At 42.5% G+C, this 15,745-nt stretch overlaps 1 protein-coding gene across 1 annotated transcript; it reads left to right on the top strand.

Annotated features, from left to right (window-relative positions):
- Positions 1-1,409: 1,409 nt before the first annotated feature.
- Positions 1,410-15,519, top strand: LOC130103137 (DBH-like monooxygenase protein 2 homolog). The gene is made up of 13 exons (XM_056269335.1): positions 1,410-1,733; positions 2,320-2,466; positions 3,626-3,778; positions 5,683-5,766; positions 5,854-6,009; positions 6,547-6,649; positions 6,746-6,912; positions 6,991-7,079; positions 13,806-13,902; positions 14,670-14,729; positions 14,843-14,973; positions 15,067-15,175; positions 15,261-15,519. The coding sequence occupies exons 1-13, from the start codon at positions 1,467-1,469 to the stop codon at positions 15,393-15,395; spliced, it is 1,698 nt and encodes a 565-aa protein (XP_056125310.1). The 5' UTR covers positions 1,410-1,466; the 3' UTR covers positions 15,396-15,519.
- The last annotated feature ends 226 nt before the right edge of the window (positions 15,520-15,745 follow it).

A 15,745-nucleotide genomic window follows, 5' to 3' on the forward strand; every position in this document is an offset into this window, starting at 1 on the left:
TGATGTTACTTTCCCGCCAGAATACGCCCCCTCAGCCGGACTGAGTGGCAAAAGATCCTGCATGCTGCATGAATGGATTTAATATGGGAAACTGCGGAAATGTGAGTTAAACAAACAATTATCAGTTTAAACTAAAAGTTTGACTCAACATCGTGTTCCTTCTGATCCAGTGATCCATGGATATTGACATGCAGCCCATTTTAGGTTTTGTGTGTTTTTTTGCGGCATTCACACTTTTTGCCACTCAGTGGGCGTAACTGCAGTCACTCTGGCCGACGGAGATGTCACGCACATACCCTCCACAGACCCTCTTATTTACAACATGACAATCAGACTTTCAGCAAACAAACATGAAGGATGCTCGGGCCAGTTAACAGGCCAGCACTGCATTGTCACAAAAGTTTAAGTCTGGAGAATTTAAATATTCAAGCGCAAGAAGACACGAACGCGCTGTGTGAGAAGTTTAGACATCTGAAGTGAAAGTTCTTCTCCGACAGCACACAAAAACTGAATTGAGCTCTCTTTCACGTCTTCTTGCACTTAAAAGGACAAATAAATAAAAAATGTGTCAACAGTACCCGTCTCGGTGAGTATTAGTACATCGCCGGTTATGGCTTAAGTAAAACGTAAACAGTTGGGCGTTCACAATGATTCCTGGGTAGGTATAACTAGTGTGGAGAAAGTGCAGGCTTCGCTGAAGTCCGCATCGAGGGCACAAAGGCGGCGCTCGCGAGCACACTTCTGATCGCTGAAATGCCAAATGGGACACCCTGGCCTACGGACTCGTACACTTGGTGAGCACGCGTAATTTAAGGCCACGAGCTTGCAAGTCCACATGAAGTGTGCCATTTGGGATCCAGCCTATCTCTATATGGCTCTGGTGGTAAAGGATCGGTGCTCTTCTGAACGGAGGCGGGGAACAGCAGCTCATTTGCATTTAAACACACAAACACGGAGCGTTTTTGCTCACAAACAAGAAGGGGCAAATTTGACAAGCTATAATAAATGATCTGGGGGGTACTTCGAGCTGAAATTCCAGACACATTCTGGGGCACATCCTGACACATTGGCAGGTGTGCCAAAAAGTTATTTTTAGTATGCATATATTTTATACATATTTACATTTACAATTCAAATATATCACATCATATCACATTTTTCTTAAAGGAAGTCTTTAACTACATTGTAAACATTAACATTTAAAAGAGAAAACTTCCTGAGCTTTTTTTTGTTGTTCATTTCAACATTTCTTTCTAACAATATCCATGCTCAGTGTTTTCCAATAATAAAGTAACATCAGGTGATGTGGAACCTGATTCACCAGAGTGAGAGGAGGAGGACTGTGACTCCGGTGAGGGGGGACGGGTTACAGACCGCTTACAAAGAGTTCTGTTCAAGTGCCCTACTGAGCAGTTTCATGTACACTGTCTTCTCAAACATCTGACACAAAGACTTGAAAAGGTAACATGGGCCCATTATCTCTTGTCCTGCTCATGCTTTCAGCCCAGTGGTCCTGCGCTCAGGAAGACCCTCTTCTGCCATTCTCTGAACACCTGGACCCCGAGCACAATGTGCGGCTGAAGTGGGGCTTTGATGAGATCCAGGGCACCATCTTGTTCGAGCTCACTGTCAACACCAGCGGCTGGGTCGGGTTTGGCTTCAGCCCTAAAGGAGGAATGACTGGAGCCGATATCGTCATTGGAGGAGTTGGACCGAAAGGCAGTTACTTCACGGTAAAGTCAAAAAAGACTGACACTCATAACTGTCAAAGTCACTTACAGTGGATACTGTTATATTCTTGATTCTGATTCATATATGTATTTCAAATTTAGTTAGAGTATCTCTTATATAAATTATCTTTCACATTATCAAGATTCAAGACTGATGATAACTGTCAATAACTCACTTCAAGTAGATTTACAAGCTCTTCTTTATATTCTTGATTCTGATTCATACTGAGTGATATGTAATTAATATGTAGTTCATTAAATATAAGATTTTATATTATGAACTTATTTAGTTTTCTCAGTGGCTCTAAGCTGGGATATTTTGGAAGTTATTTTATGAGTGTGACAAAGTCAATGACAAGACAAAGTCTACTTTTGTATTAGACGTATAAGTTAAATTATATTGTTTCCAAACTAGACGTTCTAAATAGATGTAAATGTTGGTAAATTAACCTGATATTGTAAGTGTTTTGGCCTATTGAAAACTATAAAACTGGTTTGAACTGGTTTGGGAACTGTACATCTATAAACATAAAGACAAACACCTGTTGCTATGCGTACATATATACATCTTTGTTTTCCTGTTGTTCAGGACCGTCATTCTGAGGGGAATTCAATACCTGTGGTTGACCAGCAACAGAACTACAAACTCCTGTATCTAACCGAGTCTGACGGGAAAACTGTCATGAAGTTTCAGAGATCTATTGAGACCTGTGATGAAAAAGATTTACCCATCACTGTGAGTCCTGCAACAACATTCCCATACTACCATGTTTTGAAAGACATTAATACTTTTATTCAGCAAGAATGCATTAAATTGATCAAAAGTGACAGTAAAGATTTCTATTTCAAGTAAATGCTTGGACTTTCTATTCTTCAAAGAAAATGTATCACAGTTTCCATAACAATATTAGGCAGCACAACTGTTTTCAACAATAATAAAAAATGTTTAGCATATTAGAATGAATTCTGAAGAATTATGTGACACTGAAGACTGGAGTGATGATGCTTTGCATCACAGGAATAAATTACATTTGAAAATATATATTGAAAGTATATATTTACATTGTAATAATATTTCACACTAGTTTTTATTGTATTTTTGTGACAAATGCAGCCTTGGTGAGCAGAAGAGACTTCTTTCAAAAACATCAAAATATCATTATCATTTTAAAAAAGTCTACCTTTCAAAATGTGAGGATTACGGACTTTAACAATAGAATCAACCTATAATTTAACCTTTCAAACTACCATTTTTAGAGATTAAAATGTTTAAGGTTTGGGTAGTTGAACAAATCCAACAAAAATCCAACAAATCCAGCAACAAATGATGTACTTGAGGATAAATATACTGTTTGTTCCTGGAACTGGCCTAATGATAAACAGAACACCTACTGAATTTGATATCCTATTTTCTGATAAATCACACCCAAGGCATGTTTGCAATTTACGAACTGTGATGCGACTACAAAAAAAAGTACTTACAACACCATCAGTTTCTCTCCCCTTTTATTATGTAGTACTCAGAAGTTTTACCCAGAAAACAATGTGAACGTGAGACCTACTGCATTGATAAAACCCTGAATTGTAAGATTGTAAGAGTGGTGTGGGTGTCCTCTTTCAGGGTCCGCACTCTCATATGGAAATCCACACTGGGACCAGGAAGTTTCTACCGATTCTGTTTGTTTAGGGACTGTCAATTAGGCTACTTACTGTAATCTAAAGCTGCTGATGTGATAGACTGTCTGACTGAACCATAGACTGTAAAAGGACTGAACTCAGAAACCCTGAAAGTCTCGATCCGAAACTACTAGCTAAAGAGTTTTTCATTTTTCAGTTCAGATTTTCCAGTTGGTATCTGTGGATTAGATGTCTGTTTTGTTTTATTGCATGATCAGAATCTTCCCATGAAGCTGATCTATGCGTACGGACAGAGCGATGACATCGTGTACCACAATAACCGAAGGGGAACGAAAGAGGTGAACCTGTTGAAGTACATGCCTCGTGTCAGTCCACCAAACAGCAAGTATTTCGACATGACTATGGCCAATGTAAGAGATTTTTACTTTTTCTTTTGCCTTATTTATTTTAGTCAGATTCGTTAAACAGAATTCTTAAAAAATATATTTGCCAATTCGTTATTTGAGCTTTTGATAATCAAAAGAATGCACAAAACTTTGACCTGGTGCAAAAAACAAAGAGACAAGCAATATTCCATGTCAAAGTTCATATTTATCCTACTAGGCTGTGACCACAACAAGCAACAGAATGTTTGGTAATTGGTCCAAAATCTAGGTGCACATTAAACATGGTTATTAAGAAAAAATTATGCCATAACATTTAGACTAGACTATAGACAAGCCAAGTCACCTTTATTTTTTAGAGAGCTTTATACAATACAGATTATTTCAAAGCAGCTTTACGGTGATCAACAGGAAAATAAATCACTGTAAAGTACAACAATGTAGGGCTAATTCACTAAAAAAATATGTATACATTTCCGTATTTGGCATTCGCTTTATGTGACTTAGCATTTAAAAGGGTCATGAACTGAGAATTCAAATTTTCCTTGATCTTTTGACAGTTACGAGTTCGTTATACATTATTTGTTTGTATTTGGTGCATTTCAATGTGGATTATTTGGTAATTCAGTCGTAGTTTCGGCGCAGGCTTTACAAACAGACTTTTATGATATGGATCTGCCAGCAACGCCACAAACATGTAAGTAACCACGTTTATTCCAATGCCTGATCAGTGATTTCTGATGTGTAATCAAGTTCAGAGAGATATTCTTTCTCTCAAAGTCGCTCAATATGCATCAGTATAAATCAAGCTAGTGACTAAAAGATCAACGTCACAGTTTCTCTTAGTAGGATGAAAATAATCTTATTTAAACTGTTTATAAAATATATACAGAAAGCATCAAAGAACGATCCCTTTCAAATCACTCAAGCTGTCAATCAAACAGTGCGAGTTTATCGGGGCACTTGCCAAAACTCGTTATGAAATCAATGACGCTGTTACACTGCACAAAGAAGCTCTTTTATTGTATTTACATCGTGTTTGCACTGTTATTTGGTGAAAGCATTAGTGAGGGTGCAGAAATCTTTACCTAGAAATCTAAGATGTTTTCATACGCAATCAACAGACCATCTGTCATCTGCTCAATGCTCATCACTGCAACCTTTCATGTGATGGAATAGACCTAAATACTTTAAAAACTTCTCACGATTGGTTAATCTCGATAGCTGTAATAGTAAAAACGCTTCTTTTACTGTCTATCATGTAAAAACGTAGTAAAAGTATTCGAGAGATTTCCACATGCAATGCTAGCTATTTCATATGCAAACATGTCAGCCAATCACAGAAGTGGGCGTTTACACTGAAGTCTCACAGCAGACACGCCTCTTCAAACAGCGTTCAAATCAGAGGCTAAAATCAGGCTAGGAAAAATGCCTTTTATTTAGTAAAAGTTTTATTTTACGTAGTAAAAGTATTCGAGAGATTTCCACATGCAATGCTAGCTATTTCATATGCAAACATGTCAGCCAATCACAGAAGTGGGCGTTTACACTGAAGTCTCACAGCAGACACGCCTCTTCAAACAGCGTTCAAATCAGAGGCTAAAATCAGGCTAGGAAAAATGCCTTTTATTTCTAAATTATGACACTTTTTGATTTAAAAATCATACTAACATTACAAGGGCACCCCATGAAACATTCTAAAATAATAAAATAATCCAGTTCATGACCCCTTTAAGGTACATTTGATCAGTTCAAGCTGGGAATCGAACCCATGACCTTTGTCATTACTAGCGGCTGCTCTATGTTTGATCTACAGACACTATCTATCAATGGTTCCTTCTTAGTGAATTTCCCCATAATCCTCTTTGGCTTAAAATGTCTAATGTTGGAACTTTCACTTGACATGTTGATTAAATTCAAAATCATTTCAGTTCTCTGTACCAGCCAATCAAACCTACTATCACTGCAAGATCACGAGAGCCCCGACTTTTGATCGCAAACAGCACATTTATCGTGTAAGTGAGTCTATGAACTTCACACACATGATCTATCCACCGATCTGTCGATCATCTTCATCTCTGACTTACTTTCCTCATCTCCAGATTGAGCCGGTCATCACAAACTTCGACCTCGTGCATCATCTGCTGCTGTACCGCTGCCCGGCGAGTGTGACGGAGCCATTTGAAGCGCAATGTTACACACAATTGAGAATCAATGAGTGTATGGAGACTATTGCAGTGTGGGGAGTTGGCGGAGGGGTCAGTATATGTTCAGAAATCAAACAATCTCTTGGGTCATTTTCATCTCTTGCTTATATTTTCTCATTTTTAAATGACTGTCTAATATGCAGGGGCGGGTTTACCATTTTGGGGGCCCCAAGCAAAGTAATATTGAAAAGAATTAAGTGAGACATTTAAAAAAACATATTTATTAAAACTGCATACCAAAAATTGTCTACACTTTGGTACTTGCTCCCTTAAGCTTTAAGATATAAACCTTCTTGGTTTTGGATTCATCAAGAGTCTTAATTTTGTCCATTGTCTTCAATATTCAAAATTACACAGAGTCCATTTAGCTATTAGAAAATAAACCTCTTGGTTTTAGCTTGAACAATTGTCTTCTTATTTTGAAATATGGCTATCTAATATTCTGATTCTCAAATATGGGTTAGTAGAATGCTTAGTCGCCCTAAGCATTTGCGTGGTGGTTAACAACGACACTGCTAATATGGAACATTTGTGGGGTGTATGATTGATCAAAATATTTTGTTTTGTTTTTATATCCCTTTCTTTCAGGTTTTTGAACTCCCTGAGATGGCAGGACTTCCAATTGGAGGAAATGTTGGAGATTTTTTCTACAGGCTTGAAGTGCATTACAACAACCCAAATAAAAGTGCAGGTCAGTCAGTAGTGCTTTACAATGTAAAATATCACACTGTGATGAATATTTAAGGTCTTTTGACATGATTAAAACAATACTTTCTTCTCTACACAGGTCGAGTTGATAACTCGGGTCTGCGATTCTATTACACATCTGAACTCCGTCAGCATGATGCAGCTGTTTTAGGAACAGGGCTTGTAGTGGCCCTTGGGTACGCCATCCCACCCAAAGCCAAATCCTTCCTCACGTACGGCCTGTGTGACACTGCCTATATTCCACAGGTATGTATGTATTAGCTACTCACATTCTCACAATCAAAGGCAGACTCAGCAGATGACTGGATGATCTGTTATCTACAGGTTCTGGAGACGCCACATGATCTTCAGGTGTTTTCTGTGATGTTGCACACACACTTGACTGGACGGAAGGTGCGAGTCGGACACTTCAGGTAAATGTCTTCTGATCAATAACTGAATTAAAGGTCCCGTATTATGCCCCTTTTCACAAGATGTAAAATAAGTCTCTGATGTCCCCAGAATGTGTATGTGAAGTTTCAGCTCAAAATACCCAACAGATCATTTTTTACAGCATGTTTAAATTGTCATTTTTTGGGGCTCAGAAAAACGCGTTGATTTAGTGTGTGCCCTTTAAATGCAAATAAGCTGCTGCTGCCGGCACAGGGGGCGGAGCTTCATGAGCTCGCGCTCAGTCTCTCAGGACAATTTCATCTCACGGAATAATGATAATATCAGAAACTCTGATAGTCCAAACGGGCCGTTCGATGTAGGCGACTTCTGTTAAATAAAATATCTCGCTTGGCATTGAACTTTGAGCTTTATAATTTTACAGATATTATTTATACTCTAACAACAACATTACACACTAACTTTAGGTTACTTACGTAACCCCGGTTCTCTGATAACATGAGTGAGGTATCTCACTATGGGAACGCCTCTGAGCGTGAAAGATCTGGAAGTACCAATCACACCACTCAGTTGACAGACCAATCACGACAGTGATGCGGGAGTCCCACCTCCCTCATATAAACCACTGCCAGTGGTCCCTACTTCATTCTCTGCATATCTCTTCTCCGTGCACTGCAAGGAGGGACGTGTGGTGAGATACCTCACTCATGTTATCAGAGAACCGGGGTTACGTAAGTAACCTAAAGTTCTCTTTCAAACATACGCTCGGTATCTCACTATGGGATATAGACAACTCCCGTATTGCAGATATGCTTCCCTGTGTGTGTGTGTGTTTTTTTTTTTTTTTTTTTTTTTTTTTTTAACACACTTAAGACGGAATGAGCCAGTGATGGCTCAGTGACATCCATTCTATAAAATCGGACAAAAGTGTGAGGCGAAGCCCAGCTTGCTGCTGCACATATGTCCTGAACTGAAACGCCCTTAAACAGTGCCCATGAGGTAGCCAAACCTCTGGTAGAATGAGCCTTCAGCCCTTCCGGAGGACAGAGACCCATGCCATTATAACCTAATATAATAGCTTCCACTACCCAGTGGGACAGGCGCTGATGCGAAATAGGTTTCCCTTTATGAGAATCAGCCCATGAAACAAATAACTGATTACTCTTCCTTAGTGCTTTCGTTCTGTCCACATAATGACGCAACGCACGGACAGGGCACAAGCAATGAAGCCGCGCATCCTCTGACGAGGAAAAAGGCTGCGGATGGAAAGCCAGTAAATCCACCTGTTTACAGGCGAGAGCTGACTCGCTAACTTTAGGCACAAACGCTGGATTCGTTTTGAGAGTTACTCTCGAGTAATCCATAGCGAACTGCATACAAGAGTTATGAACCGATAGCGCGTGAAGTTCACTAACCCGCTTTGCGGTCGAAAGAGCCAATAATAAAGCAGCCTTTAGCGAAAGGAGCTTTAATTCAACACTCTCTATTGGCTCAAAAGGGGGCTGAGATAGTGCGTTAAGGACCACAGACAGATCCCACGGCGGAATCAATGGCTTTGAAACCCTGTTCAAACGTCGCGCACCTCTCATAAACCTGCATACAAGCGGGTGTTGACCTATAGTGTTTCTCTCAACCCCCACATGACACGCAGAAATTGCGGCAAGATAAACCTTAACAGTTGAAAAGGCTCTGCCCTTATCCAAAAGTTCCTGCAGAAAACATAACACATCCGCCACAGAACAGAGAAAAGGAACAATGTGTTTTGTGCGCACCATCGTTCAAACACAGTCCATTTCCGATCATATGCAGAGCGCGTCGAAGCCGCTCGTGCATTCTGAATTGTTTCAATCACACCCAGAGGCAAACCCGTCACTCTCAAGTTTAACCTCTCACGGGCCAGGCCCAAAGAGCCACTTTGTCTGGGGCTGGGTGAAAGATCTCCCCGCGCGCTTGTGAGAGAAGGTCCCTGCGCAACGGGAGAGGCCAAGGCTGGTCGCAAAGGAGTTGAATTATCTCCGTCAACCACAACTTCCCCGGCCAGTTCGGGGCAATCATTATGACTGAGTGACCGTACTCTCTTACCCTTCTTAAAGTCGGAAATATCAGACTTAGTGGCGGAAACGCGTACAGAAGTGCGTTTGGCCACGGGTGCGCTAGAGCATCCACACCCATAGGCGCACCGTCTCTCGCCAGAGAGAAGAATAGAGGACATTGAGTGTTTTCGTGCGAGGCGAAGAGATCTACGGCAGCCTGGCCGAACCTCTCCCACAACTGGCTCACTACCTGAGGGTGGAGAGTCCATTCTCCATACAGAGGATTTCCTCTGGACAGGAGATCCGCCCCCACATTCATTATTCCCGGGACATGGGTTGCCCGTAGTGAATGAAAATGCTTCACGCTCCACACGATAATTTTCTGCGCCAGACTGTGAAGCAGATGGGAACGTGTGCCTCCCTGGCGATTTATGTATGCCACCGCCGTTGTGTTGTCTGACCTGATCAAAATGTGGTGGTTCCTTAAGAACCGCACAAAATGTTTCAGTGCCAGAAAAACTGTTAACAGTTCCAGGAAGTTTATGTGTGCGTTTTGTAGCGAGACGGGCCATTTCCCCTTCGCTATCCTGCCCTCGCACACTGCACCCCAACCTGTGAGCGATGCATCCGTTGTAACCACCTTTCTCAGAGAAACTGCTCCCAGCGGAGTCCCTGACTCGAGAAATGAGCGATCTCTCCACTGACGGAGAGCGCGCATGCAGCGTGACGTCACTATCACCTTGCGGTTGAGATGGCGTTTTGGACACAAACCCTGCGCCGCCTTCCAGTTCTGAAACTCCCTCATTCGCAACAGTCCCAGTGGAATGACAGAAACTGTCGAGGCCATCAGCCCTAGAAGACGTAAACAGAGTCTGAATGGAACTCTGTTTCCTTTCTGAAAAAGGGATAAACAGCCGCGAATTGACCTGATGCGCTCTTCGGACAGAAAAGCTTGATAAAGGTCAGAGTTCAGTCTGAGACCCAGGTAAATTATCTCTTGTGTAGGCACCAAGCAGCTTTTTGTTTCGTTTATCTTGAAACCTAAGCTCTCCAAATGAGACACAAGCATTTGTGTCTCTCTCTCTGCCTGTTGCCATGACGGCGCGCACAGCAGCAGATCGTCCAAATATGCTGACACTCTTAGACCCATTATTCTCAGCGGTGTGAGCGCTGCTTCCACACATTTGCTGAAAACCCTGGGAGCCAGACACAAACCGAACGGGACTGTCAAAAACTCGTAGGCTGTGTCTCGATAGGCAAATCTGAGGAATTTTCTGTGCGCCGGGTAGATGCTTATGTGAAAATATGCATCTTTCAGATCGACTGACGTAAGCCAGTCCTTGGGACTAATAATTTGAGATAACGTTTTTAAAGGACAACATATTGAACCTGTATTTTCTGAGGTGTTTGTTGAGGTTCCGTAAATCCAGAATAGGACGGAGACCCCCCCCTCTCTTGGGAATGACAAAGTACCGGGAGTAAAAACCTAGATGGCTGTTCTCCGGCGGCACAACTCGAATAGCTCTTTTGTTCAATAAAGAGGTTATTTCTTCCTCCATAATCTGAGCTGACTCCCCTTCTGCTGTTGACATTAACACACTGTTGAAAAGTGGAGGTTTTACAGCAAATTGCAGACGATAACCCCGGCTTATTGTGGATAAAACCCAGGGGTGTACTGCGCATGCGCGCCAGCTCTCTGCGTGAGCAGAGAGCGGGCCGCAGCAGCTCTCGTCCACTAGTGACGCAGCGGCGCCATCTAGCGGTGGAGCTGGGGACTGCAGCTCTGATTTGGAATTTTTTGTTTTTGTGTGTTTTTATTTTCAAACATTGCTGTGCCCTCGGCCCACTGCCTGGATGCACAGGGAACGTGTTTATTATTTTCACAGCACACATATCTTTCAGAAAACAGCCCTCTGCCCTCTGTTTTAACCCCGTGGGTGGAGGGAGGGAAACTTTTCTGTGAGGCACTGGGGGAACTGGTGCTTTTCTGTGAGGCACTGGGAGAACTGGTGCAAACTTCACAACTGAACCGGTCATAGGGTAACTTTTTTCTTTGAACAATTCCCGTGTCCGACGCCTTCTCTTGGCGGGAGGGGGAGAAAATGACCGCTCTCTTTGAGGGAGGATAACAACAGATACTCCGTGAGTGCTGTTGCTCATCCCTTCTTTCTGAACCTGATATAATATTAGGTTGCTCGCCGTTTCTTCCCTCCCTGAGGGTTTGCTGGTCGGTGTCTGGCTGCAGCCGCTGCAAAGGAAGGTTTTCCCTTCGGCTGAGCTGACTTAGACTGTGGCTCAGTCTGGTGAGGCTGAGAAGGTCTAGGGCCTCTGAAGTCTGACCGACCTCTCTGCTGGGGGGCATCAAACCTGGATCGTGGTGGTTGAGAAACCTTAACGGTGGATCTGCGAGGGAGGCAGGTTTGGAAAGCCTCACCCTCTTGTTTCTTTTGATCACACCTTTGTCGCATAGCAGTGACCGATGCCCCGAAAAGAGCTTTGGGCTCAACCGGAGCATCCAAGAAGTCAGCCTTCTCTCTGTCTGACAGCCCTGACAGCCCCAGCCAGAGAGCTCGCTCGCCGACCACTGCTAGGCCCATGCTGCGGCCACAGCTCTGGACCGCACCTCTGGAAGTTCTCAGGTTCAGATCTGCAATAACGCAAATCTCCTCCCAGAGGGCTGGGTTTGGTGTCCCAGCATCCATTTGCCTCCCCATCTCTTCCATAAGCTCTGCTTGATAAGCAGTGAGGAGAGAGGTGGCATTAAGAGCCCTCACTGCCAGTGCAGAAGAGCGATAAATCTTCTGAAACACTGAGGCTGTTAGACGCTCAGTGCGTCCTGGCAGTGAAGCTGAAGCCGAGGAAAAGGCTGCCCTGCGGTTAGGGTGGAGATGATGTGCCACTGACAGCTCGACAGGAGGGGAATTTGACATCCCTAACTCCTCCATTTTATCCACATCCAGCCTAGAAAATCCCTTTACAGGAACCCTGTGTGAAAAGGGCTTATCCCAGAAACGTTTCATTTCTGAAACGCACGCGGGGACCGCTGGAATGAGCTGTTTAGCTGGTAGGGCACGTGCCGGCAGTCTCTTGCCGTCATAGAGATCTCTCTCCGTCCCCTGGCCCGTCTGCTGCGACGGCCAGTCTATGGAGAGTTTCGCCGCCGCCCTCCGGCACATTTCCAGTAGGTCGAGCTCCCTCTGAGCCGGGGAGGGTGAACCTTCGCTTAACGCGCTGCCTGGCCGGGAGGGATTCGGCGGGAGGATCGCATCGTCGTCATCCTCCTCACCATCGTCCTCCAACAGACGATCGATGGCCTCGTCGTCCTCATCGTCCTCCTCTCTTACATCCGTAAAGGATCCAAAAAGGGGAGGTAGTTGGGGGGAGACCTCGTCCATAAATTCGCCCCAGCTGCATGACGCAGGGGGCTTTTTAGCCTCCTCCGCGGGCGGCGGAGAGAAGCAGGGATCTCCCTTGTTAGTGGCCGCGACTCGCACTCTTCTCTCTAGCACCCTCGACGGGAAGCGAGAACAGTGAGGACAGCCCTCGGGGTTAGCGAGGGCTGCCTGAGCGTGTCTAACCCCCAGGCATGCGATGCACAAAGGATGAAGATCCTTGCCTGAAATCATCGAACCGCACGCACACGGACGTGAAGTTTCTGCTTTCGGACCGCCGCTTGCAGAACTTGCAGTTGCCATAATAATAATAACCGTATCCAAGCTCACCACAACGTGTAACTCAGAAGAAAGGAATATCCAAGAGAATTCGGCGTAACACGTTAATTCTCGTGGTATACCAGACTCAAATAAAAAATCACCGTTACAGTGGTAAAAGACCTGCTAACAAAAAATAGCTGCGTTCGGTGACGTACCTCGACGGCTCGTCTTAGAACAGTTAAACAACTATTTTGAAGACAGGTCCAACTGAAGGAAAGCTTCCAATTTTGATCTTCACGGGGAAGAGATCGAAGAATGAAGTAGGGACCACTGGCAGTGGTTTATATGAGGGAGGTGGGACTCCCGCATCACTGTCGTGATTGGTCTGTCAACTGACAGACGTGGTGTGATTGGTACTTCCAGATCTGTCACGCTCAGAGGCGTTCCCATAGTGAGATACCGAGCGAATGTTTGAAAGAGAACTAAAGTTTGACATGGGATCACGAAGAACGGGACCTTTAAAGCTCACTGGAATATCAAAATGAAATATAATTTACTCACACTCATGTCATTCCAAACCTGTGTGCTTTTCTTTCTTCTGTGGAAGACAGAAGGAGATGTTAAGCTGAATGTTCATGCTGCTTTGTCAACTTTCATATAATAATAATAATTTTTATTTGGGTGTTTATGACGGTATTTGGGTGTTTATGATGGTGTTTATTTTAAAAATGTAAAAGGTTTGTTTGACCTGATAAAAATAAGAGTTTTCTCATTTTTCTAATGAGCCTCTGACCCGACGAAATCCTCAGACATTTTTCTTTAAAACTACTAGTTCTTCTGATCCCTAACTTTATGATCCGTTTCATGTTATGTTGTTTTCTGCCCTATCTGTACTGTCTCTTTGCCTGCTGTCGTGTTTACATGCTAATATAATATTGTATTGACCTTGAGTTTGCAGAAAGGCACTACATAAAATAAACTTATTATTATTATCTTTCACTGCTCAAAATGTCTATAGGAAAAACAAAACAAAACATTTTAAGTATGTTGTTGTCTATTTCAGAGGAGAAAAACAGATCGATTTCTTAGCTGCAGATGAAAACTATGATTTTGAATACCAGGAAGTGACAAACTTGGGCCAAACTAAGACAGTGAAGTTGGTGAGTGTGAAATGATTTGAATCGTTGAACAACTTAAAGTTGTTAGTTCACCAAAAAAAATTTAATTTGTCATTAATTACTCGCCCTCGGTCGTTCCAGCCCGTAAGACCTTTTCGGAACACAAATGAAGATATTTTTTATGAAATCCGAGAGCTTTCTGATCCCACATGGACGACAACGCAATTACCACTGTCAAGGCCCAGAAAGGTAGTAAAGACATTGTTAAAATATGTGAACACTATGACGCATGCGTGTGATGCTGACGCAGGAGCCGGCGTTCTGACGTACCCGGAAACGCTGCACTGTGTTTACAACGTGAACAGCGCCAGAGACTGACACGGAAGAGAAGAAATTGTTGAATATAGTGGTTCCCCCCCCCCCCCCCCCCCGAACAAAATAACATAATATTAAAGTTGAACCGCTGAATCACTGTCTTTACTACCTTTCTAGGCCTTGAAAGTGGTAATAACGTTGCAGTTTCATCAAAAATGTGTATTAATTTGCACAATTTGTGTTCTGAAGATGAACGAAAGTCTTACGGGTTTGGAAAGACGTGTCATTTTTGGGAGAACTATCCCTTTAACATGCTGCTCACTTTACAGGGATTTAAATACTGCATCAAATATATGCAATGCACAATGCCATACATCATGCTTATATGTTAGTCGAGTCAAAAACGATGGTCTTGTCTGAAGGAGGTTTAGTTATTAATGCACAATTATTATTAGTATTATTAAGCAAAATAAAACATCCTTTTTCTCTTTTAGGGTGACAAATTGCTGGTGGAGTGTACTTATAATACTGAAAACCGCACCACACTCACATGGGTTGGTACAACTATCTAACTTTTCTTCATGCAACTTCATATTTCAACTGCTTCTTTACATTGAAATGTCTTTTGTGTGTGTGTGTGTGTGTGTGTGTGTGTGTTTGCCCACAGGGGGGGCTCTCGACTTCAGAAGAGATGTGTTTGGCTTTCCTCTTCTACTATCCAGCTATGAATCTGAGCGGCTGTATGAGCTTCCCTAATGTAACCACTTTAAGATCTGAGATGGGAACACCAAGTCAAAAGTAATTCACTTATAAACACTAGTGTCATCCAAAATGTGATCCATGAATGCATTTAGCCCCATAATGACCTTGGCTTTTATTTGATAATTGCAGTGCTTGGCTCAACATGATGAACAACATGATTTGGAATGACACGTCTATCAATAAATACCAACAAACACTGAAGAAAATCGATCAGCTTGTCATAATTGTGGATTCATTTGTAAGTGTCCACACCTCTAAAACATGCATCAATCTCTCATTTTTCTAAGTTACCGCCTAACAGTGTTGTGAATGTGTATTCCCAGAAAAACATATCACGCAACCCAGGGATGATTCCTGATCTCAAAGTCATCCCGTCTGAACCCTGCATGAGCGCTTGTGCCATCAAAAGTCTTGCTTTGATATCACTGCTCCTCTGTTTGGCAGTGCATTGGGCTTAATGAAATGCTCATGCAAAATACTAAACCTGATGTAACCTGATGTTCTTTCAGTGTCTGTGATTAAAAGTCAATCAATCTAGATCAGGAGCTCAAGGCAGCTCCACCTTCAATAACAACCAGAGGGAAATCCTACACAATTTATGTTTCATATCAGGGAATGTCAAATGTGTGATTTTCAGGCCTAGAAAAATCATAATTAATAAAATCTCAAAGGGTCATGGAAAATTCTATATTCAATATGAATTTTTCTAATATATCATCTTCATTGCATGTTAAATAAACAAGCTAACACAATAAAACTACACTGACATAAAAAATAACATGCATTCATGCTGACATATAGATTTATT

Source organism: Rhinichthys klamathensis, unplaced genomic scaffold (genome assembly GCF_029890125.1).
Source record: "Rhinichthys klamathensis goyatoka isolate OS25496 unplaced genomic scaffold, OSU_Roscu_1.1 h1tg000281l_1, whole genome shotgun sequence".
NCBI lineage: Eukaryota > Metazoa > Chordata > Actinopteri > Cypriniformes > Leuciscidae > Rhinichthys > Rhinichthys klamathensis.